The sequence below is a fragment of the Camelus ferus genome, chromosome 24, assembly GCF_009834535.1.
Source record: "Camelus ferus isolate YT-003-E chromosome 24, BCGSAC_Cfer_1.0, whole genome shotgun sequence".
NCBI classification, from domain to species: domain Eukaryota; kingdom Metazoa; phylum Chordata; class Mammalia; order Artiodactyla; family Camelidae; genus Camelus; species Camelus ferus.
In genome coordinates, this window is record NC_045719.1 from 2,694,773 (window position 1) to 2,719,981 (window position 25,209).

A 25,209-nucleotide genomic window follows, 5' to 3' on the forward strand; every position below is an offset into this window, starting at 1 on the left:
CGTTCAAGAAGCTGTAACCTACCAGGAGAGCTGGCAGTGCTGGCTATTCTGTGAAGCCGGCTTTTTCCGGAAGGTCCCTCTGCTTCCAGATGAACAGCTTGTGAACACCCCTTCCCTCTAGGCTGCCTTGTCCCCCCGGGCAGCAGTCTGCTTGATCCTGGCGGCCGAGGAGGACCATGCCCCCTCACCTCCCTCCGCTCCCTGGCTCTGCATCCGTCCTTCCATGATGGAAGCTCTGTCCTGCAGTCCTGGGAAGCGTCTGTCTGTCACACTTGACAAACCACCCTGAGGGCAGGGACAGTCCTATCTGCCTTGGTCACATCCCGGTAGCACCAAGCACAGGGCTGTGATGACAGCCACCACACAATCTACCTCACCTCTGCTGACCACAGGATCTCAGCATAAATATGAGCCTGTGTATCGTGTCCTGACCCCCCTTAGCTGTAGTCTATGGGCCTGGTTACAGCGTCCAGGCAATAAATCACCTGTGAGACAAGTGCCTTTGCTCCCCCTGCTAATGCAAGCCACTCATGGAAGAAAAAACCAACCAACGATTCTAGGTAGTTTTACAGCTTGAGACAAGCAAGATGAATCTCTTGTGTCATCAAATAATATTCACGCCTCTGCTCCAATATTCAAAACTTTTAAATCGTTAGTTAAATAAAACCACCTACCACCTTGAAATAGCACTTCAAAGATCCAGGAGGTAGAAAGAGAAATGGATGGTTTGTACGGAGAATAAGCGTAACCCAATTCACTGCTAATCCTCCAGTGAAGCTCACCACCTAGCTCACGGACTAGAATGTGGCTCTGAGGTCCCAACAAGATCTATGGATCTTGTGGTCTTAAGCGACTTTTATTTGTACTTCCTTGGATTTTGTTCCTCTCCATCTACATGGGTAAATGAAAATTCACTTCTTACCTGTGGCTACTCAGTTTCTGTGACAATCGAATGAGACACAAATCTAGGACAATGAGCTATAAAAATGTTAATGTACCGCTTACAACTGCTTTTAAAAGGAGAGTTCCCTTCAAAAATCAAGAGAGAATTAACTGAGTTTCAGCTCATCGCACGACGGCCCAAAGGACCACCACACATGAGAACCACCAGCAGAATCAATACTGAATAAGCAGCCTCTAAAAACCACGCCGGATGATAGTACAGGAAATTAAAGCCCCAGTTCTTCCGTCGCGAATTCCCTGCTACCGGAGGAAAGAGCCCACAGGTACGCTGGAAAACCAGAGAAGAAAGTGAGCCAAATTCAGGGGCTGGGGACGCCGCGGAGACTTCTCACAAAGCCAGACTGCAGGCCGGAACCGCCCCAGCGAACACGCGGACGGGGCACAAGCGCAGGGACGAGGCGCCGTGCCCGCGGCAGGCCGGCCCACCACGGGGCCGCGCACCCTCACGGCAAGCGACGCTTTCCCCTGGACTCTCCTCTGAAGGCCTGCCTGCCGCGCCCGCGCCTGACAAGCACTCCAGCAGCCGCGGGAACAGCCACGAGAGGCGCTTCCACGCCGAGGGGTCGACGCAGGGAGCGGGCCTCACAGCCGGGACGGCGCGAAGCCAGCAGACACCAACGAGGTCACTCGGCGGCAACCGGAGGGAGCGACTGCCCCTCCCGGGGCCGGCGTGAGCGGAGGGGGTGTCGCCCGGACCGAGGAGCTCAGAGGGGACCCCAAGACAGTGGCCTGCGCCCGGGGCGGGGCGCAGACGCGTGCGGAGGGCAGGCCAGCGGCGCTGGGGGCCCGGCAGGACGGAGGTGCTGACCAGCCCCGCTGCCCCGGCCCTCCGGCGGGTCAGCGAGGCCGAGCTGAGGGCCCGCCGGAAGCCGAGAGCGCACCGGAAGCCGAGGGCCCGCCGGAAGCCGAGGGCGCACCGGAAGCCGAGGGCTGAAGCCGACGGTGAGCTGTCCCCGCAGGGCCGAGAGGATTGGGAGGAGGCCGGCGAGCCCCCGCTCACCTCCTCCAGCAGCAGCCCGGGCGGGACGAGCAGGGCTCCGGCGGAGTCAGCACCACAGCAGGGCAGGGAGGGCAGGCTCCCCTGCAGGTGGGGTAGCAGGTAAATGACTGGCAAGAGCCACGACCGACTGCTGGACGGTGAGGTATGGACATTAAAAAGAACATTTTCTCGAGGACACCATATGCAAATACACATATTCAACCATTTACAGCGTACAGCTCAGTGACAGCACTGATGTTCACACTTGTACAACCGTCACCACCACCACCACCCTTCTCTGGAACATTTTCATCTTCTAAACTACAACTCTGTTCCAATTCAACACTAACTCCCCTTTTCACCCTCTCCCCAGCCCCTGGACCCCACCAGGCTGTCTCTGTGGATCTGACGACTCAGGGCCCTCACACAAGAGGGATCACACAGTATTCGTCCTTCGGTGACGGGCTTACTGCACTGAGCACGACGGCGAAGGTCCATCCAGGTTGCGGCACTTGTCAGAAAGTCCCTTCCTCTATAAGGCTGAAGTCTTCCGCTGCACGGATGGGCCACACGTTGTGTATCCATTCATCTGTCCACAGACACTGGGGCTGCTGTCACTTTTTGGCTATTGTGAATAAAGTTGTGAACATTAGTGCACAGCATCCATCTGTGCCCCAGCTTTCAATTATTTTGGTGGGGAATACAGACCAAGGTGGGAGCTCTGTGTCGAAAACTTTTGCGAAATGGCCCAGGTGCCTTCCACAGCAGATAAGGCTGTTTTTTTCTTTTCTAAAACACTCACATGACTACGATGTGTTGTTTTGGAAGAATCGTCAAATCCGTAATTCACAACTGCACAAATAAATGTGGCAACTCAACTGTCATTCATAAATACAAAATTTTATTTGCACTTCATTAGTGTAGAAACACAATGCTTTTCATATCACGACACTCAAGACACGCCAAGTTATTCAAATACATAATGACTTATTCACCTTGACTAAACAGTGCAGTTTAATAAAGGAAGATCTGCCAAAGATAGAGTTCACAAATCCATTATCAGACCAGGAAAAAAGAAAAAAAGAACACAGTCCAGGCTTATATAGGAGTAAGCTTCACCATCAAGGGGGAAGTTTCATCATTACAAAGGTATAGAGAAGGTTTAGGCAAATACATGTGTGTTCTCTGATATAGTAAAATGTATCTCTTTAAAATTCCTTTAAACAGGATTGGTTTAGGACAGCAGCGATCATTTCAAATCTTCTATTGTTTCAAAAACGTTTCTTTTTTGAATCTTTGTAGTTCTTAAAAGCACAGGACTCGTCCATTAGGAAACCGGAGAGATTCTTCGGCTCAGGATCAAGTCAAGTCCTGCCCCTCAACTAGTCAGTTCTACTGGTATGTGAGGTGAATAAATAACCTTCGAGACGGCTACAGATGGAGCTTTGCTTTGTGGGAGACACTCCAATACCTCAAAGGCGCTACAGCTGGGAGAAATGTAAATAAAGAAAAAGCTTTCAAGATAGCTTTTTTCCCCCCAAAAGTCTTTAGTTTTATGAATTTTCTTTAAAACGGTAAGCAAAGCACCACATTCTTTCTTTTCAGACTATCTTCTGTCCTCATAAGAGAATTAACAAGGACAATTATATTATTTACTTCAAGACACATTATAGCTCTCATTTCTCCTGCTCTTCATATTAGAAGTACTACGTCTCCCAGTGTACACAGATGAGGCACTGGGATCATGAATGAAATATAACAATTTGGAGGGAAGCATGTAATTCATAACCGAAACTTACCCAGGATTGCATATTTGCATATTTACAAGTTAGTGTATAGCTCTGACTTGGATTACAAAGTGCGAAAAGAAATTGTCGAAACGATTGTAGTGCAGAACGAAACACTTCCCTGTCCAGGAACCGCCACCGCTGTGTCTCCAACGTAGCACGTCAACAGCACCGGACGTGAGGTCGGGGCGGGGGCAGCTCTGGGGGGATCTCGGGCTCCGGCTGCAGTGAGAGGATGCTGTTGGATAGCTCGTTCCTTAGCACGTCCAGAGGCATCTGGAGAACAAAGGAGAAGAGACAGGTGCAGTTTAACCACACAATGTACAAGTCACTCTGCAAACCATGCCCTTGTGTAAAAACAAAGTATCTTTCAGAGAAAACTCTCCAAATCATCAGCGCTCACCTAGACATTAAAATATTAAGCCAAAAACTAAACCAGGTTTCAGGGAGCTTCACTCAACCCTTGCACAAACACCACCCAGCCTGTGTCATACCTTCCGGTGGAAGAAACCAGGCAGACCTCATAAACTGTTTCCAAGGCCCAGTGTAACGAAAATGTAATGTATCAAAGAATGAAAGATGGTTCTGTGACCTCAGGGGTTACAGCGTTACCAGAGAAAGGAGTGGCTTCTCTTGGCAATTACACAGACAACCCTGGTGTGAGAAGCATCTGACTGGAGCAGACTGCGTCACAGTAACGTAAGTGCACTTGAAGGTCTCACTAAGAAATCTTTAGATGTGATGCTGACAAACCCTGAGCAAGTGCTGCTGTTAGGGAGGCCATGTTTCCGCCGGTGGGGCCGCGAAGGGTCTTGTGATGGCCTCAGGCCCTTCAGATGGGCAGGGTGTGGAGGGGAGACAAGAACCCCCCCAACCCCGGCTGTATCTAACTTGATTCTTGTGGGAAAATGCAAAAAAAGAGGGAAGTGGATGTAAAACGCACAGCCCGCTGTCACACCAGCTCCAGCTGCTCCCCCAATCCGTGTGTACGGCTGAGCCAGAAGCCTGGACGGGGCCAGCGTCCTTAGTGGACACTGAAACCCTGGGCTGAGCGCGCAGCTCCCTGCTCCTCCAGCCTGACAACCACCACCATGCTTCCCTTTCTAAACACAAAGTTCCCAGCCAAAAAACAGCAAATGAAACAGAACAGGTTTCAGATGCAACACTTTCATGATGTAGGATTTTTTTTTTTACCTTCTTCAGGATGTCATCAACAAGTTTCAGAAATATTTCGTCCACATTGAAGTTATCCTTGGCACTTGCTTCACAGAACCGCATCCCAGTTATCTGCTGTGCAAACTAAGAAAAAAATTATTCTTCTCTGTGGGTTCCATGCTACACAGCCTACAGGACAAGCACGAGGCCTGTGCCCAGGGAATCGTACCTCTGGGGCTTCTGCTTTAACCGGGGGTGGGGGGGCCCAAAAGTTTGGAGGACTCCTGTTTACCCTCAAATATAAAGTTCACGAGTGCAGCAAATTCCTATGTTATAAGAAAACAACAAAACAAATAAAATCCCTAAAGTGATACCAGGACCTTCAAGTCCAACTGTGTGCGCAAGTTTATAAAACTGCAGTGTACCTGACAGTTAAAGCGTGAGTATCACCGACACTCCGAGGAAACCATGAAACCCATTACATGGTTTAAAAGAACGTTTCTCTGTGTAAAATGTCAGGATAGATTATGTACATTATATATATATACATAAAATGCAGTAATATTAACATGTTTTTTCCTCTCCATGTCAAACCAAATTTAAAGGAGCAGGAAGTTAACAAAAGCAAACAAGGAAGGAGGATGTGATGGGGAGATAACTTGTATTAAGTTATGAAATAATTATAAAGTAACTTATTTAAAAGAAAAGGATGCCACGTGCTGGCCGTGCTGAGGTGGAGCTGGGGCCACCCTCTCCCGCTCCATTTCTCACCTTTTCTCCCTGCTGTCTGCTGATTTCTCTGTCCGTTTCACAGTCCAACTTATTTCCCACCAAGAGAAGTTCTGCGTCTTCTGAAGCGTACTGTGGGATGGGGAGAGAAGCTGCATCTCAGAGGCGGGCGTGTCACACGCCACGGGACACGCTGACCACCAGACACGCTGGCCACAGCCACACGTGCTTCTCCCTCCTTGAGTCTCTGAGCACCTGCTCTGTGTGGGCAGAGCTCCTGCCTGGCCTGCAGCGTTTCAGAAAGCATCGTGGTCCCAGGCCTGACGGACCCCAACGTTCTTAGCCTTTGACCCAAACTCCTAAGAATCTACCCTAAGGAAACGATTTGAAATACAGGCAAACTTCTATACTCAGTCAGAAATAAACTGAAAATCCCACAAGATACGTGAAGAATGAAATAAGTTCAGGTACATAAAAAAATAAAGTCATGATGAAACAAAACATATGCTTTGGAAGACCGTATATCTGACAAAGGAAGGCTGTGGTGACAGAATATTTAGTGAAATAAGCAGGATGTAAAACTACAAGGAGTTCGGATGCAATCCAGTTTTTCTGGATGACAGAACTAAGGATTTTTAACATTTACTTTTGTGTTTGGTTTTTTGAATTTTCTATAATGACAAGGTACCATTAGTTTTATAATCAGGAAGCGTTAAGCTCCAGTTCTAAGTTAAAAAAATGTACCGGCACAGTAGAAGTGCTCTTTAAAAAGGTTAATGCCTCTTGAGTCACTCGCTGAATCTGGGGTAACCTCGAGCGTGACCTGAGACAGACTTCAGCACAAGGCACCTGAGTGGGTGACATCAGCCAGGGGACTCGGGCACACTCCATGGCTTCAGCGTCGGGGGTAGGGTCATCCTCACCATCGCAGAGCCCAGACCCGCTCTAGGCCCATCACCTCGGTAACCACAGCAACCCTGCTCCCTAACACATTTTAAAGAGGCAGACACTAAAAATGTGCTTGGTACAACCTGCAGATGGACATTCTCCAGCATCATCTAACAAATGGGTCAACACAATTTGTAAACAAAATTCAACTTCTAATACATTAAGTGTGCTTGTTATGCAAAGGAATCAAACATCAAATTACTGAATAAGGGGGAAGAAAACTCTCCAAATATGATCACTGCTTACCACCACATCTCCCCCTCAGTGGCTGTGTCTTCTCCATGTGAACTCTGGGTACCCATTTCTTAGAGGGGAACCCGCAGACCACATCAATCATACAGACCCAGATTATCTCTACATAGTCCATTGTGATCCAAAGGATAAGATCTTAGTTCACAATGAGGAGGTGAAGGCCACCTAGAATTCTGAGGGCAAATGTCCAGTGATGACCCAGGTCCTTGGTGTGTCCACAGGCACAGTGGAGAAGGCCACCCCTGTGGGGCTGTCACTCTGTGGACACTCTGAGCTTGACTGTGCAAGCGAACTTTCTGCAGAAACACACAGTACTTGAATCTGATTGCACGGGAGCCACCTGACAGCGTGGAGTGAGCAATTCTGGGCTTTGACGTCAGACGGCCCAGGCACCAGGATGAAACCCCTGGCTTTATTATTTATAAGCTGATTCTGGAGACATTTACACTCTTCTCTGCCTCACGTGTAAGGCAGGACTACAGATCTACTCTGAACGCTGTCATCTGGATTAACGGACATTCAGCAGAAGTTCCCCTTCTTCCTTTGTGACAATGAACACCCACAAGCAAAGAGTTCTCATCTGAGACAAAAGTGTGACACCCACCTTGTCAATCATCTTCATCCACTTTGGCAAGTCATCAAATGTCTCCTTCTTCGTGATGTCATACACCAGTATGATCCCCTTGGCACTTCTGTAATAGGCTGAGGTAATGCTGTTGAATCTCTCCTGACCTGCTGTGTCCCTAAGAAATAGCAGACGTCAGTTCCCAAACAGCGCAGACTGGGGAGAGCCACGGCCCAACCGCTGGCCGACGCCTTCCGGGCAGCAGGCAACTCCTCACACATCTGTGCACGTGTGCATATTCGTTATGAGCAGGGGCAGCTTTTCCGAGCCAGGCACATCCAAACAAAATCATAAGGAAGCCCCAATTTCTTTCAAACCAAGATTGTGAACATAAGTCAGTACCGTGTAAAATGGTGGAAAGTACAGCACCCTGTACACGAGGTAATTACCAACAATGACAAAATGCATGGATGGAAACTGGAACGATTTACAGCTACAACAACACTCTTTTAACCCAACCTGCTGGCGAACACGTGATTTTGCTGATAAGATGACCACGGGCCCCCACTAATGAAAAATGCTCTAGAATCAGTCTTAACATGTTCTTAATCTCTGCCAACAGAGTAAGTGGAAAAGGAGGAAGAGGTGGCCAAGTAGGTTTGCAAACACAGTCAAGTTCACGACTCTGCGACTGCTCCTTTGAAATCTAGACCTTTAATTCTTCTCCAGGAAAAGCTGCCCGTTTCAACATGAAGAATGACACAAGCTCGTTAACAGTGCACAGAAGCTGGCCGAGACCCACCTTCTCTGTCTAAGAAGCCAAGAAACTGCGTGAGAACCTCCATAAACTTACAAACGAGGCTCAGCAGAGCAGGTCTGCTGAGCAGGAAGACAGCTCCTTAGAGATAATCTATAGTTTAGCTTTTCCCAAAGCCCCCTAGCTCACGGCACACCCCAGGGGCACGTGACCCTCCCATGAAGCAAGCTTCGCTCCAGAGGCTGGCAGCCTCCCTGGGCCCCTGGCCGGGAGGCCTGGGGGCCAAGGCTGGCCTGCCTGGCCCACCACAGGCCCTCCACGTCCACGTGCCAAACAAGGCCACCCGGGTAACATGCAGAAGTGGGTGCCACTCCAAGGCACAATAAACTTTGTTTTTTGACCCAGAACTGCCCCCAAATTGGAAAACTGAAAATAGCGGGGGCTGAATCCTTCAGGATTTCTAACACCAACTGAAAGATACTAAAGGTGCCTTCAAAGTGGGTGAGAAGGGACTGACTGAGATACCATTTCACCCACACGAGGAACCAACGGATACAGTTATTTCTGGGATCCTCAGCCCTCAGGGGTGCACCTGATATTCTCAAACCAGTGAAGAGCGAAATCTTTCAGAGCATGATTTCTCCTCCTATCATGAGTGGTGGCTTGTTAAAATTTGATACAGTATTTTTAATGTTTTAAAAAATTGTCTGTGCTGTCTGAACACTTCTCATTCATTTCTTCTTTTTTAATGGAGGTACGGGAAGATGAACCCAGGCCCTCATGCACGCTAAGCATGCAACTCTGCCACTGAGCTATGCCAACTCCCTGTCTCAGTCGTTTCTTTAAAAGCAAAATAACACACGTTTTCTGCTCTGCAACCTGGGACGAGCACAACACAGCGGCTCCACCAGTTTACACAGCAGCTACACACAAGCTCTTCCCTGAGCGCTGCGGGAATTATGCGCTTTCGCGAACCTTCATTCTAAGGATTTTAAGCTGGCTTCTAGTGCAAACCAATTTCGTATTCATTTTTATACACGTTCACTGAATTAGAATCCAGAAACTAGGGGCTCAAGAAATTAGAAATAATAGGAGTTTTCTGAAAATTATTTTTATTTTATCGTGGCAAGAACACAACACAAGGTCTACCCCCGGAGGCGTGGGTGCACAGTACAGCACCGTTACCTATGTCTAGGAGAAGCTTTAATAAAAATCCAGCTATCGAAGAATCAGAACAGTAAGAGGCATTTTTGATCTGTTTAAAATAAACGTCTTGCATGAGCAGCACACTTAGGAGCGTTAGAAACGCGGTGAAGGTAGCTGTCCCATCAGCCTGAAGTCAGACATGCACACAGGACAGAGGCCTCAATGTGCACAATCGGAGGGAATCTAACAAACAAATGACCCTGAACGCCAGCGAGGAAACATGAAGGCCACTCCTTAAACGCCACTTTCTCTGCCTGGCTCTGACTGCTCGAGGCAGAAGAGCATGTTCCTTTGGGAGACTCTTTCCATATCCCCAAAATATCTGGCTTGCAAGTGTTTTTATTTTCTATTCCTCTCAAAAGTTCTTCTGCCTGATTCATCTCCCTCCTGAATTATCTGCTACCACGTACGGTCAAAGAGCCGAGTGAATGAAACCCAGTTCAGCTCAACAAGGATTCCTTACACACCTACTGAGCCAGGACTGAAAACTCCACACAACTCTTCGCTTTCAAACAGCCACGTGACACCAAGACACCAATGCGCTGATCATACTTTTATCTGCCCAGAAAGACACAGAAGCCTAACATTTCCTGTCTTTAGGATGAACTTGAATTTCCACTGTCATAACAAAGAGCTGATTTCTGGAGATTTTCAGGTTGTTAACATCAGCTAAACCATCGTTTATTACAGGTGGAATATGATTTTGTTCACATTTCTCTCTCTGCTTCTGGGGCAAATTAAAAAATTTCTACAATCCTGTTTCCCCGGTCTGGTAACACAACCATGCTGTGAAAACGCAAAGGGCCTCATTTTTTGTGTTTACTGTGTCCACTTCAATGACACAATTCCTACTCTACAGGCGGGAACCCACTTCAGAGTGTGAATGTTCTACCTCTTCAAGGAGAATGAAAGGACACAAGCTCGACGTCCCCGTACGGACGCGGGTTAGAACCACCTGCCCGACGGTGAACACTGCTCGACGGACAGAACCAAGCTGCCTCCAGATGAAGCGTCTATCTGCTCCTGAAGACAGGAGGCTGGCCTCTCAGTGCCAAGTCTGCTTCAGCACAACGACTCTGAGTCTGTGCATCGTTCCCGGGAGAGCATGTGGATGCAAGTTTGTGGACCACGTTCTGGTCGACGTCCTATTTTAGCTGTACTCCCGCCAAGTTCTACGCACACACATGTAGAACACTTCTTCATGCAGAGACGGGAAAATGGTCCTTTTTCTAACCACAGATAATCAAGGAACTTAAATGCAGCGATGACATAAAATGTGACCTAAAAATATGACAATGACATCTGAGGCTTTTGGTAGATCCCTTAGACTTCTAGGGATCCACAGTAAATAACAGTTTCTATGGTTGGCTAGATCCAGAAATCATCAGGAAAGGACACGTTTCTTCTAACAAGCCCTCCTTGTGAAGACCGGCCCCAGCACCTCCACGGACTCAGCCCAGGTCAGCCCCCTGAAGAGCTCTCCCCAGCCACACCGGCTCCTCCCGCACCCTCGACTGTGACAGAGGGATGACAAGAGGCCCACGGCGAGGCAGGTGACAAAAGCCACAGCACAGGGACATCTCCCAATGCCAAACACACTGCACGTTGCTTTACATACTGAGCCACGCCTCCAGCTGGTCCCACCTACAGGGTGACAGTGGTGAAGAGAAAGGCCTCTTCCTTTAAATAAAATACTCCAGAAGGCAGACCCCTCCTGAGTCTCAGGTGGAGAGCGAGTAGCCGGTGTTTGCGGCCCACTGCGCACTGGTGAAAACCCCTCTGGGAAGGACAAGTTCTGCTTCCTCACTGATCCACGGGGGACCCCCGGTAGAAAACTGGCAGCTAGAGCCTCTTAGATCAGAGTCAGAGGGAGGCAGTTAGACTCCAGCAGGATCCAATGTCACCACCAAAAACGGCCTCAAGCGGGCAGGTTCCGGGGCACAGGACCTCGGACATACGCCCTTCTGTAAGCCGGATTACCGCTGCTTGAGAGGGACCGAAGCAGCGACACGTTAATGGCGACGGGCCAGGATGTCATCGCTGTGACACTGCTGTTGCCCCCAGCAGCCTCACAGACAAGCTCACACGAGCCGTGTCCCCTTCGTGAGGCCACGTCTGCCAGAAAGGGTCTCCCCCACGGTGCCAAGTGCATGAGACTCCTCCCCAAGGCGGCCTTAACCTTGAAGAGCCGACAGTCAGAACAGCAGCTCCGCGAGAGCTGCACCACTGCCGCTCCCGGAGCTCGCGGCCGGGCAGCAGTGCACAGGACGCAGCCTGCTGCCTTCCCACTCCTGGGCGGACGACCAGAAGTAGGCGTTTTCGGTTTTTGCGTATTTAGGCATGACTGCCAACATTTCATCATCAAGCCCCAAACAAAAATACAGAAAACCAGAACAGAAGACAGAAAAGCACCCCCCACCCCAAAGTGGGGTAAGCAGCTCGCGAGGACCACGGAGACGTTACCTCGGGCGCATCCGTGGGCACCTGCGGGTCGGGGCAGCGGTGCCTGGACGGGACACGGATGAGGCATGGAGACATGGACAACACGCAAGCGCTAGGTGACCGGTGAAGCCAGAGATGAGGCGGCAGTGACCGCAGATGAGAGCAGACATACACAGGTGGACAGACACTCAGAGCTGAGGTGACCTGCCGGGAGGAGTTAGTAGCTGCGGGCACTGCGGCCGGGGCTCTGTTAAGACAAAGGGCATCTTCAGGACACCTCCACGGGGCCACGCGCTGCACCTCGCCTGGTCCCCTCTCTCGCGGCGGGGGCTCCCAGTGCTGACCAGTCATCACCAACACGGCTGGTTGAGTCTCTCCTACAACCCTGACGTGCGGAAGGGCTCGGGGCTCCCGCCGCGTGGACCAGTGATGCGGCCGGGAAGGCGCACATCCCACTGCTGTGGTCTCGCGGTGCCGCCAGGCACACGGTCTGCGGGTGATGGGCCCTGAAATCGTGCAACTCTGGATATTCCGGGAGGGACATCCTGGACCCTCTCTGAAGGCTCTCAAAGTGACGTTAAAAACATGAAGACACACATCTGAGCCATCATTTGAGCAATGACAGTTTTGTCAAATGAGTTGAAACTAGAGATAGAAGGCCCCACACTCACTAGCTGTCATGAAAGTGATATTCTTCCTTCCACACTCCTGTGTGCAAACGGGGTCTGAGACAAGTGGACTCTTTTCTAAACCCTCTCTCTTGAAGGAAGCTCCGCTCACTTCATCTGAACGTGAACGAAGGGGAGGGACCCGCAGGAGAGACAGACCAGCTCGGACAGCGACTTGTATTAGACAAGCGTATGGATTGTTAAACACACATGGCAATTGCTGGGGGCAGAGTCCCCACTTACCAGATCTGTAATCTAATTTTCTTTCCTCTTAGCTCTACGGTTTTGATTTTAAAGTCAACACCTGTAAATAAAACAAATGGTGATAAAGCAAAATTATGTCGTCATCGGTCATAATGATCATACTCTTTGCACACTTTTGTACCACTACCAGAAAAACAGACAAAAACCAAAAAAACCTGATCTCACAAAATCCCAAAAGGAGAAAGCAGAAGTCCGCCAGTTTCCGTGAAGACCCGGTGGATTCTGCGCTTCCGCACACAATTCTCGGCAGCCACGCCGTGCCGTGTTTTACCCTGACCCCGAGTGGCAGCCTTTGCTGGTCACAGGAAGAGTTTGTTAAATCACAGGTGGAGCAGAAAAACTATTTAAAAATTACAACTAGTAATTACGTGAGTGAAGGGATGGCTTTAGAAGCGCGTTATCTTGGGGAAAGTTCTCCCATGGACACACAGTCTTGATTTCAAACAGCCTTGGGCCGAATGTAAAAACTATCCCCCTAAAGGTCTCCGCGTTCGCAGACGGTGACTTGATCGTACTGTCAGGAGTGCGGAAGAGGAGTTATCTTTTAATAATTCATTCACACAAATTAACAAGTCCGATTTCAATTTTTATTTACTTTAATAGTAACAAGCAAACCACTGAGCATCACCACCCCTTCCAAATCAGTCCTTAAAGCTTTGGATAATTAAAAAAAACCCTAAATTTTCATCTGCAGATGTTACCGTACATGCTTCTCCGTTATAGAGAACGTGAAGACTTCAAAAATATTTTTTACACAATTTTCACAACTAAGAAAAATAAACCAAAGGGATCCTGCTAAACGGGGGGACTGGAAACATATTCTTCACAGGAACGACTTCCTGATGGCTTCGTGGGACCCAGGGGCCCGACGCTGCCCGGCCCCTAACAGGCAGGGGGTGAGGGGGTGGCCCGCGTCGGCCAGTGACAGACAGGGACCCCCTCCCAGACCCATTTGCTGGGCTGATGCAGCTCTTGGAGGTCAGATGACCTTCTTGAGATGAAGCCCAGAACACACGACTAGCTTTTATAATTAGTAACGCCCTGCGGACACCAGTGCAACCAGCAGACGTGTTCACAGCCCTGGGGCAGCCTCCCCTGTCAGGTCTGCACAACAAAGTCACAGGAGCAGAACATGCTGCAGCCGGAGACACGGCTGCTGCACTTCAGTGCTTCACCCCTCGCACCAGACGTGACTTCCAAGGTTGGGGAACTTGGTGAAGCCAATTCCACTTTCAGTTCTGGAACAGCTTTGTTTTCTGCAGTCAAATGACGCTCTCCAACAGGCCCGAAACAGGAAGCACGTCTGTGCACGACCAACATCCTCCAACAGAGACCAGACAGCCAGCCACAGGGAGGGGCTCGACGTGACGTTCCCAGGACGCGGAAACCAGCCTGGGCAGATCTGCGGTGTTCTGATTTCAAAAAGCCACAGTGCAGGGACAGAACCCCTCCTTGCTGATGTTAGCACGAAGTTAGGGCCTCACCATGCTGCTCTGTGATGGCAGTTTACAAATCAAATTCATATGGTGTCATGTCCACCATTCTGTTTTGCTTTTGATTCCCGTGCCTTTGATTTTTTTTTTTCCTTTTTAGTTAAGGGAGCTGCAACACTTGTAAAACTTGTCACAGTGCCTGCAACATTTTATGGAAAAGAATTGGCAGACAATCCTTCTCTATGAGCTCTGCTTCAAGTCAGCAAAGAATCCCTTGAAACAGCCAAAGCAAATAGTTTCTGTTTTGATTAGGCTGTTTTCTCTGCTAAGAACTGTTCTGAGCCTGAACATGCCAGACACTTTTTCTTCCCCAACCAACTTGAACAAGGTTTCACTTGGGCAGTCCTGCACTAGGACTATTTTGTAACCACAAAGGTTAACAAATTAAAATAAAAGGAAAAGGCCTTAACAGTCACAATCAAGAGATACATGGTGAAGTTTTCACGTGATTATAAATACACCACTAAATTCAACAGAACAAAGCACAGGGAAGAACCGACAGTGCGTAGGATCAAGACTCTGTTCTTCACCAAAAATGAAGACTGTCCAGTTTCAGTGAAGATTACTGACATCACTAACAAAAACAGAGAAATGCCCAGTAGCCAGATCTAAATTCTGTAAAAGAAAACAGCTCATTAAAATGGTCCTTTCCCCTGAATGCAGTCTCCTTTCCCATATCTAACAGCCACTAAGTAATGATAAAGGTTGGAAACTTATTCCAGTTTATGGCTCAGAAACAAATCCATGTACCAAAGCACGTGACTAAATATTGTTTTAAAAGGTTTTTGCATCGAGTCAAACGTCTCTCTTAATGTTGTCTGTTTTCAACTCTGCATGTCACAGAAATGATACTGATCCTTAAATAAAAGGCTAACAGCCACCAACAGCCTCAAACGGGATTCGTTTTGGGAGAAATTAGCACAGAGACTCCGGGGCGAGGAACGCCATCCAGGACCCACGTTTACAAATAAGGGACAAAGAAAGGTGGCAGCTTTTGTTGAAAATCCAGATTCCTCTGGGTGTCTTGAGTAAAAGGTGCAGCAACCAGCACCCCCTCCATCAGGTGGTGGGACAGTCCCTGCCCTAAAGACCCGAGTCGCACAGACCCCGGGCACCTGCAAAGACGTGTCCTTCCCTGCTGCTCTCTCTTCTCAGAGACCCTCCTGTCTGCCCAGAAACCTCTGCAGTCCCAGGTGGTTTCCCACCTGAACCTCCTGATGGCCCTGCATCTCCCCCTCGGTCCTCATCCACGTCCCCAGGTCCGCTCCCCTCCAGCCCTGACCGCACTGTTTTGTCGGTCTCCAGGACCAGGTAGAAACCCCACGCTCTCTGAGGACGTCACAGCCAGCTCCGGAGCCCAGAGCACTGCCTGGTCCAGGACAGAACTCAGCACCTCTGCCGAGTGGAACCGCCCCTCTTCTCCAATCAAACGCTGGATGCGCAAGGAGAAATGCTGATTCTCTTTGCAAGTATGAGGTAACTCAGGTCTGACGATTAAACACACACACACACACACTCGCGCGCACGCTGAGTCGCAGGAAGGAAGGGCGGATGCTCTGTCCTGAGGGCGTCTGGGGGCAGAGCAGCAGGAAGCGGGTGCTCAGCACCCACGTGTCATCCTGGAAATGGAGAGCTTTATTTCTCCTCCAATTCCTGTTACTGATGGTAAATCCTTTGTGGATGGACAGCCTTAATGTGCCCATATCCTCCCTCCACACACCCCTCCCAGGGCTTGATTCCAGTAGTTTCCTGTAGTTGATTCCGGCACACAGCAGGGAAGCCGGCACCCACGTGACTGTTCTGCTGGGTGACAGGAGCCCACCTGTCCTCAAGTTTACCAACGTGCAAAGTCTTCCTAGAAATATTCCAACCAGGAAGGACACAGTCACAGGGCTGTCACCCCGCTTTCTATCAAGACTGTTCTGTTCCAGCTGCTGCGTCTTCCTGATCTTAACTTCCTTCAGTGACAGTGACAATGGGTATCCGTCAGACCCTCTGTGCTGACATCCCACACTCGGGCGCCTGCAGCTGCCCAGCGGGCTGGCAGACCCTCCTCATCTTACAGAGGAGACACCGGAGCGACAGAGGACGAGGCACTCTGCTTCAAGGTCACATCACGTGCCAGTCGAGAGGCAGAACCTAGATTCAACTTCGTAACATCGCCCACAATCAGAGGTTATGACAAAAGTCAGATGCGTGGAAACTAGGAGAAGTGCGAAAATTTCAGCAGACGGCCCAGAATCAGCATAATCGGGCTGCTGGAAAACAGAGCTTAACTTCGCACTGTCCTCTCTGGATTCATCTCCCGTAAACCTCAGCAAGGTCACGAAGAACTGTCCTCCTTTGTGCTGGTGGGATTTCAAAGCCCCCTGAAGGCAGAACATTCCCGAAAGAACCTGACTCCACTGCACTTTGCTGGGGCATGGGAAGCTACAAAAATGAAAACAGCAGAAATAAACAGAAGCTTCTCCCTTCTCATTCCCTTCCAGCAGAAAGCTAAATAAAAGCAAAACGGACACAGTGGCCGGTGGCTGTGGTTACAGCTGAGGGGCCGTCCTCTTGGCCCACCGGCAACAGCAAAGGCCGGGCGCTGGCACCAGACTATGATTTTAGTTTACGTCCCACTTTCAGGAGGTTGAAGGATTTCACAGACTTCAAAATAAGCCCCGATTCAAGCAGCGATGTCACTGCCACTTGATACTCACCACCCTGCGGTTCACACGCTGGCTTTTCCCCCAAGGACACAGGTCTTTTGCAGAGTCACTCAGCCTGGGACACAACACTGCTACTAACGGAGAGGCTTCCCAGCACTTACACGGAGTTGACAGTGAGGAAGTATGCTAAGAACTGGGTCAAGGTCAAGGTCACAGACAGAGGCCCGTCTAACATCAGATCACTTGACCGTGAGTCCAGCCCCCGCCTCTCCAGCACCTTCCAGGGGAGAGGACAGGACGGAGCCCGCAGGAGAGCACCTGACAGAGGCCGGGTGGTGCTCACCAGCAGCAGGTAGACCAGCTTCCCGCACTGTCTCCAGGAGGCACCCGGGCCTGTGTAAGCCCATTGCTTAATATTATCTGGGCTTTTCCAACTTAAGCCAAGTTATGAGAATTCAAGGAAACAGAAACTAAGCCTGAGATTGTAAAATACATGACTGTCCCAGAAGTGGGCACTATTAACATAGGTACGATAACTTCGTGTTGTTAAAAACCATTTGCTTTCCGGCCCGAGGATGTTAAATGTCTGCCCCAAGCCTGAGGAGCCCTGCCTCCGAATCCAGGCGGGGCGTGCCTGTGGCCCTGCACTGGGCTGGAACAGACACAGCTGCCCAGGGAGGGAAGGGGTGGCTCTCCCCACGGTCAGGGTCAGAACTGCCTCTCACGAGTTTCCTGTGCCCCAAGTGCTGTTCTGAGGTGTCCGTGTACATCAACTAGCTCACTGCAGAGATCTTTTGGACAATTTCGTAGGTAGAAACAATCATTGTTTCCATTCTCTGGATGAAAAACTGAGGCCAGAGTGGCCAGCTCCTTGCCCGAGGTCAGCAAGCCACTGTGCGTGGGCGCGCGGGGTGGAACCCGGGCTCCTGAGGACACACCGTGTGGCCTCCCTTGATGACTCCCTCCCTGGAGGGAGCTGTGAACATGTATTTAATGTCAAAAAAGAACTCTGTGTTGCCAGGGAAGTATTATAGAAGCAAGAGGGAGGGGCTGGCCGGCTCGGACAGATGGCTCCTGCACCAGCAGGCCCGGCTCTGCCCCCTGGCACCACAAAGACCCTATCTGAAAAGCAGGAGTCACCTCGGCCTCTTGGTCACAAGAGGAAGAGAATGTCGGTGCAGAGGAAGATCTGGAAAATGACCCCAGGTGATTAAATGGTGGGTCAATAGCGTTTTCTTCAAATGCAAATACTAACCTGACTACTGCTCAGGCCGGTCCCTGAAACAGACGCAGGATGGTCAGAGCTTTGCCCCCTGACCCAGGTCGCGTGCTTACACGCTGAACGACTTCTTAGTGTTTCAGTCTCCGCGTCTGGAGCATAAACTAGGAGGAGAAGGGAAGGTTCACAGTTGCCTTTTCTGGCCCAGGGACATAAGCTATTTCATCCCCATCCATTCCCGCAGCCGGAGACAGAAGAGTGTGAGTTTTGCTTCTTTTTTCTTTTCACGAAGGAAGAAACTGAAGTGAAGTCACTGGCCTACAGACACAGCGAGCAGAGCTGGGACTTGAATCCAGGACCGTCTGCCCAGCCCTCCCTGACCCACTCTTCCTGCTGATCACACTCCGTGGGGGAGCACCTAGGATGGCAGGAGTGGCCAAGGAGCAGGTCCAGTGTTTCCTTTAAATGAAAAATCAGGAGTGGAAGTCTGGCTGTAGGCGTGCGAGTGTGCAGCAGCGTGCAGAGCAGCAGCAGGCCTGGGGGGGGATCCGGGGGGTCCTCACTGGGGAGGATGTGCCTTCGCCCCGGACATGCCTCAGGGAGTCCTGAAGTTTCTGTGTTAAATTACACTGGGACAACCAGGAGAGTTTCATTTATTCACGGGCAACTTCCACCACATGCTTGCCTGAGGTGGGTCTGCAGGTGGTTGTTTGGTTTGGAAACTAAGAAGGCAGTACAGTCAGCACCAGAAAGCAAGCAGGAGGCTGGCGGGGGGAGGGGGTGAGAGGTTTCCTATTCTGTTAAGCTTGGGTGGTATTTTCTAGTTTTAAAGAGTAAAGATTTAAAAACAAAACAAGACATAATCACATTCAATTAAGGGTGCTATTTTGGGCCTGCAGTTCTGGTTTTCTAAACACTTTCCGAAGGTCAAAGGTGTGCAATTCAAGGACAAAGGGAGAAGAGCCCACTCCTTCCCCTGCTGGAGTGTAAGGGCGCCGCCCGGTCCACAGGGACCCTCTCCATGGCTTGCTCCCCTCCTGCAAGGGACAAATCAGCTCAGCGCTTTGTGCCCCAGGGAACGGCCAGCAGACCAGCGTCTCACAGGAGTGTGAGCCGCCTGGCACCAAAAATGTGCTGACTCCCGTACAAAGCTCTGCTTTCTTCACAAGTTCAAACAGGTGCTTAATTAGAACCATGTTTCTGGCACGGGAGGCTGGAGGACACCGCGGCCCCGTCAGCTCCTCCAAGGAGCCGGGTCTGCCTTCCAAGGCCGGTTCCTGGGTCCCTGGCAGGTGGTTGGCAGACCCCACTGCCAGAGGAGAGGCCACCTCTCAGGGCCTGGTCACTCTTGTCCTGCACAACGAGACCTTTCTTCTCCAGCAAGAGTGCCCGACAGTCAAAGAATTTAAACAGATTTATAATCAATCTCAACAACCTGATGGCAGCTTTTCGCACTTTCTTTGAAGGACAGCGACTCCATCCCACAAACGCGTCCTGCACAAGCCCGTCGGCCTGCCTGAGGCTCATTAAACAAGCCAAGTCACACACGCAGAGCACATGCGGGCACGAAACCGAATGTTCCTCCCACGCTCCCATCTCCCTGAGTCATGGTGTTACATCATCCTGGCAGGGGAGGGACCGGCGGCAGAGCCTCGGCGTCTGGGCTCCGGATGGGGCATTCGGGACTAAGTGACACGCTCAGGCAGCTCCGCCGCGGCTGGGAAGGCTGTGCGTGATCACAGAAGGGCAAAATCAAACACACAGCTTAGAATTTCAGTCCAGTGTTAAATGTTCCTCCTGGGCTTCCTGACAAAAACCCCGACCTACATTTCCAGAACAAAGTACAAGCAGGCAGGTTCCCTTGACAGCGGTCCCACTGCTTCTGGGCAAAGCAGACCGGCTCCTGGTGGCCCGCGTCTCATCCAGTCAGCGAGGTAGGTGACAACCTACCATTCAAGGCCAGTCCCCAGATGGCCACACCTGCACGAGGTCCACATCCGCCTGTTTCTCAGACCCCTCCATTCTGCTTCCAGCTCCACTGCTGGCCCCACTGACACACAGTCCACCTGCACCCCGAGGTTTCCCGCCCCGGGAGCCCCATCCCCACACAAGACCCAAGGGGCGTGCTCCCCCTGAGAACAGAGGCTATGACACGTAGCTGAGGGAGGACAGGGCTTCAGCCAAGACCACCTGCCCTTGGGGTCGGGCTGGGACTAGAATGCATCACTGCAAAGTAAGAAAGATGAAGGCAGGGCGGTGAGGTCCTCAGACTAAATTTAAATAATTTGGAAATCCTGACATTGTCTTTCCTGATTTTTTTGGTCTACTTCATATTAAGTTGTCTTTATTTTTGCTTTGAAAAGTTGGTGACAGTGGGTTTTTTTTTTAAGTCCTTCTGTGGCAAAATAAAAGAATGGCAACCCTGTGTTGGCCTCTGGCACTTTGGAAGAAACTTTACTGTCCAGGAAAAATCAGAATTCTAGTCTAAACTGTCTTACTCCTCATGTTCCTCTATTTAAATATGCCAGATTTGGGGACATTTTAACAGATATGTAAAAGGCTTAACATATTTGACTGACTGAATATTTAGGTAAGAAATGCAATTCTTAGAGCATTATTTTAATGCCCAGAAGAAAGTGACACAGTTAAAGAAAGTCGATTTCAACGACACCGCAGGGTAACGAGGTACGTGGGAAAGCGCTTCGTGGTGTCCAATTCTGAACTGTCAGGATTTTCACAGAGTAAAGTAAATCCAAATCTCCAAGTCAGCTAAGGAGCAGACACACAGAACTCAGTTCAGCCCTGGCCCTGACCACCTGGGACCTCTGTGTCCTTGCGGGTGAGCTGTCTACCTTTTGGGACTTGGCGTCCTCACCTGCAAAATGGGGAAACTTTCAGGACTGCTGTGAGGTTTAGAAAGGGCATCCTTTTGTTGGTACACAGTATGGGCTCAAGAAACTGTAGAACGTGGAATTCTATAGAACATACCACTAACAGAACGCAGTCTTTCACATGCAAAGACAATACATTACTCATCCAAAGCCACAAACTAATTGGTGGCAGAGCTTAAATCAAGAGCCCAGCCTCCTAAATCCTGTTCTAGAGTTTTTCTAGAATGTAACGCTGCTTGGCGGGGCGGAAAGCGGGGGAGCAGGCACTGCCTGCTAAAACCATTTTGATCCAAACAAAATTAACAGCTAGCTTCCAATAGGTTATATAAAAGTAAAACAAAGGTTGACAAATACATAATTTTATGTCTTCTGGTTTTTGGTAGGGGGTGGATTTAGACAGACAGTTGTGAATTTCTACAGCCACAGGTTATTTTCCATTCCCCAAATTTCAAAAAGCTGCTCTTGGGCCTTTCCAAGAACCTGTCCAACTATGCTAGCTGGACCAGACTATGTAACTCGACTCCACAAATATAAAATCCCATTTGAAAATACGCCACCTAGACAATTTTCATTAGACAGGTCAATGATTAACAACGGTCTACTTTTCATACACCGGTGAGTTCTGTGTGTCTTTTAAACCAAATCAACTTCTGATCTGATTAATAATATAACCACAACAAACATCAACATTCTGCTCATTCATAACTTTACAACATAGGCTTATTATCTCAGCCCCTTGGGGATTTTGGCTATGCTCTTTTCTAGAAAGTCCAGCGAGTCTGATTTGCTTTATAAAGGCGCTCACCGGAGATGCTGGCTTCCAGCCTGAGGTCTGCGAGGCCATCGCCTGCCTCAGTGACCCACCGGGCCTGCACCTGCTTTGGCTGCGGCTGCGGCTGCGGGGCCCCGGTCTTTCCCAGACTCGGCGTCCCGGGCAGCAGCGTCCCCAAGGCTGCCCTGCAGAGAAGACTCCATAGAAGAATCTGTGTGGGGCTGCCTGCTCCCTGCACACCTGACCAACCGGCCTCAGAAGAACCCTGTGAGCTACCTGCTCAGACGGGAGGCAGTCAGGTGGGGAAACCACAACCCAACACCACACCCAGCGCCACATTTCAATAGTTTTCCTTAAGGAACTCGAGGAATGAACTTATTTTCACAGCCTTCGGGGAAGGAGCACACCACCCCAAGGGGAGGGGCTCCCTCCGGCCCCCCAGACACGCTGCACACACGTCTCTGCTGCCCTGGTCAACACGCAGCACCCTGCTCCCCACCCGTCTGAGCCCCATCTGGTCAGAGGCTATGTCCTCTTTGGCACTTAGGCCCACCCCACCCCCACCCCCCGCCGTGGGTCGCACGGCCCAGCACACAGCAGGTGCTCAGTAAGTGATTGGGTAAGTGGAAGGAAAAAGCAACTCAGTGGCCGAGGAGGTCGAAGGGGGCTCATTAGCTAACTGTCCTCACACTCTGGGTCAGACCAGAAGTTACCCTTCTCTGAACTTCCCACGATTAAGAAATACTTATCAAGCCAAGAGCCACAGACTACATATGGAGGAAACAGAAATGAGCAAGACAAGATCCAAGTGCATGAAGAACCCCACAGGGGTAGCAGTGTGGGGAGGCGTGTGCATGTGTATGTGTGTGTATTTACGTTTGTTTGCTAAGGGGACAGAGAAACCAACTGCCGGGTCTCCTCGCTTCCTGGTTTCTTCCTGATCCCCAAACACCCTATGCAATCCTGCCTGATTAGGTTCACCGTCTCCCTGCCAGGGCTGTACCCAGAGGCCTTCACGGCTCCAGCGGCTGTTGGAGAAGGTCCACACTCCTTGGCATGGCTGCCAAGGTCTCAAAGCATTCATTCCCCATGTCCCTGAACGAGTCTTTCCTAGATCATGAAGGTGCTACTTCACTTGGCCCCGAGTTAGAAAACCCCTCATCTCTCCTCCACCCCGTCCTAAAGGGCACCTGTGCTCACCCCATCTCCCGCTCCGTCCACGCAAGCCCTGTTAGCCCCCGTTATACGCCTTTATCACACAGTACAACTGTGCTATCCCTCACTTTACGTAATTTTAAGCGTGGAGTCATGTAAGCTAATTCCTAATTGATTTTGGCTCTATTTCATTTATCTCAGCTACTAAAGTAGCAGCCCAAACCCTCGGCTGATGGGTTACTAACTCCCTGTGCTTTGTATCATCCAAGAGTAGATATTTGAAACAGGTCTGAGCTGTGCTACTGAACTTAACATCATGGTCCCAAGGCCAAGATCTCAAAAACAAACTGGGGACAGAGAACACAAATACTTCCAAAATGATCTATTATAAAAAAAGTATTAAGGGAAACACATTTTCACGAGCAAAATAAAAAGACAACACAAAAACTGGTGTCGGGGTTGGGTGAATTTTCCAGTAAGACATTTTAAATATTTTGTTACAATGACAACCCCTAACTATCACCTTGAGATGACTGCTGGTTACAATACAAAATACAGGTACAGCTATGTGAAACGATACTTTCAATTCTGAATTTGCGCTCTGAATTCTTAATTTCATATTTACCTACTGTTTATTGATTCCCGGACCTCCCCTAGGGGAATCCCTCCTGCCTATTACTGAAGGTGACTGCTCTTTATTTTGAAGAACTGTCTCATCTGCGGGGTTCCCCCACCTTTAACAGCTTTCACGGGGTTTTCCATAGAAACAAAAGCTCCCCACGCTGGTCTGACCGACCGCAACGCCAAGGCTCGTCCATGTGACTTCATCAGAAAACTTCCCCTGCAGTTCCAATTTTACAACCTCAGGACCGGATACTTCCTGCCCCCGGGCGTTACCGCAGTTACTTCGCTGAACTTCACCTACCTGGCGGCGCCGAGGCCTCCTCCCTACTTTTCGAGTCCCAGGGTTATTTGAGGTCACAAACAGCTCAAGTCCCTCTGCCCGCGTTTGTAGTTAAAAGAAGATACTCAGCGGCGTGTTGGTCTGATATTCCCCTTAGACCCTCCAGAGGGAACTTACAACTTCATTATCTCCGCGCAACCAAGAAGGGAGTTCACAATGATTAAATAAGCCGAGGTTACAGTGGGGAAAGCTAAGGCACCAAAATTCGCCACAGATGACCCCCTCTGGCCATCGAGCCAGGGCACAGCTCCGAGCCCGCCCCACCGGCCGCCCGCCCCACCTGTCACCCCCTTCTTCCTGAAGAGCAGTGTGGGGGCCGAGTTTCCACGGAAAGATGCTCACACCGTCTCCGGGCGGGAAGGGACCCGCGCCTCACCGGCCTCGTGACGAGTCTGAGCGGGGACGGAGGTTTCGGTCTGGCCTCAGGCAGGGGTGGAGGGCGCCCCCGGCCGTCCCCGTATGCATCGCCCAGCCTGCTGCCCCGCGAGGCCCCAGCGCGCGGCCCGGCGCCAGCCTTACCCACGGTGGACTTGCAGGCCTCGCAGAAGGTGTCGTCGGTGAAGCGCTCCATCAGGCTGGTCTTGCCCACGCCGCGGGAGCCGATGATGATGACCTGCAGCTTGAAGTCGGCCGGTCTGGGGGGCTGCTTCCTCCGGCGGGCCTGGCCGCCCGACAGCGCCGGGGAGCCCGAGCCCAGGCCGCCGCCGCCCGCGGGCCGCCTCTGCAGCGCGCCGCCCGGATCCATGCACGCATGCGGCCCCCGCGCGGCCCGCTGCCCGCCGCGCGCCCCGGGCCCCGGCTCCCCCTCGGCCTCCGCCGCGCGCCGCGGGTCGGCCACGGGCTGGGCGAGCGCGCGCCCGAGCGGCCCCGGCGGCCCGCGGGCTCCGCGCTGCAGCTGCGCCGCCGGCCGGCTCCCCGCGTCCGCCTCGCCGCCGCCGCCGCCGCCGCCGCCGCCGGGGGAGGAGGAAGGGAAGCAACTACTCCGCAGCAGCGGCAGCAGCATCCCGGGCGAGGCGGGGCGACAGCGCAGGCGCGGGCGCGCGGGGCGGGGCGCAGGGAGGCCGGGCGCGCGCCCCCTGCCGGCCGGAGGACCGCCCGCCGCGCCCACTGGCCACCGCGCCTCCTCCCCGCGCCCCCCAACCCCGCTTTCCCCCACCCTCTGCTCGGCCTCCACTGCCCTTTCTTCCCTCTCATTTCTTTTTGTGGGGGGGTAGGGAGAGGGGAGGCAACTAGGTTTTATTTATTTATTTATTTTAACAGAGATACTGGGGATCGAACCCAGGACCTCGCATGCACGCACTCTACCACTGAGGTATCCCCTCCTTTCCCCCATTTCTTTCTGCCGT

At 51.1% G+C, this 25,209-nt stretch overlaps 1 protein-coding gene across 1 annotated transcript; it reads right to left on the reverse strand.

Annotated features, from left to right (window-relative positions):
• Positions 1 to 2,821: 2,821 nt before the first annotated feature.
• On the reverse strand, positions 2,822 to 24,806 carry RAB12 (RAB12, member RAS oncogene family). Its single transcript, XM_032467510.1, has 6 exons — positions 24,383 to 24,806; positions 12,695 to 12,755; positions 7,418 to 7,556; positions 5,656 to 5,745; positions 4,924 to 5,028; positions 2,822 to 4,005 (listed from the first exon to the last, which is right to left on the reverse strand). Exons 1-6 carry the CDS (start codon positions 24,606 to 24,608, stop codon positions 3,892 to 3,894), a joined length of 735 nt encoding a protein of 244 aa, XP_032323401.1. The 5' UTR covers positions 24,609 to 24,806; the 3' UTR covers positions 2,822 to 3,891.
• Positions 24,807 to 25,209: the final 403 nt, after the last annotated feature.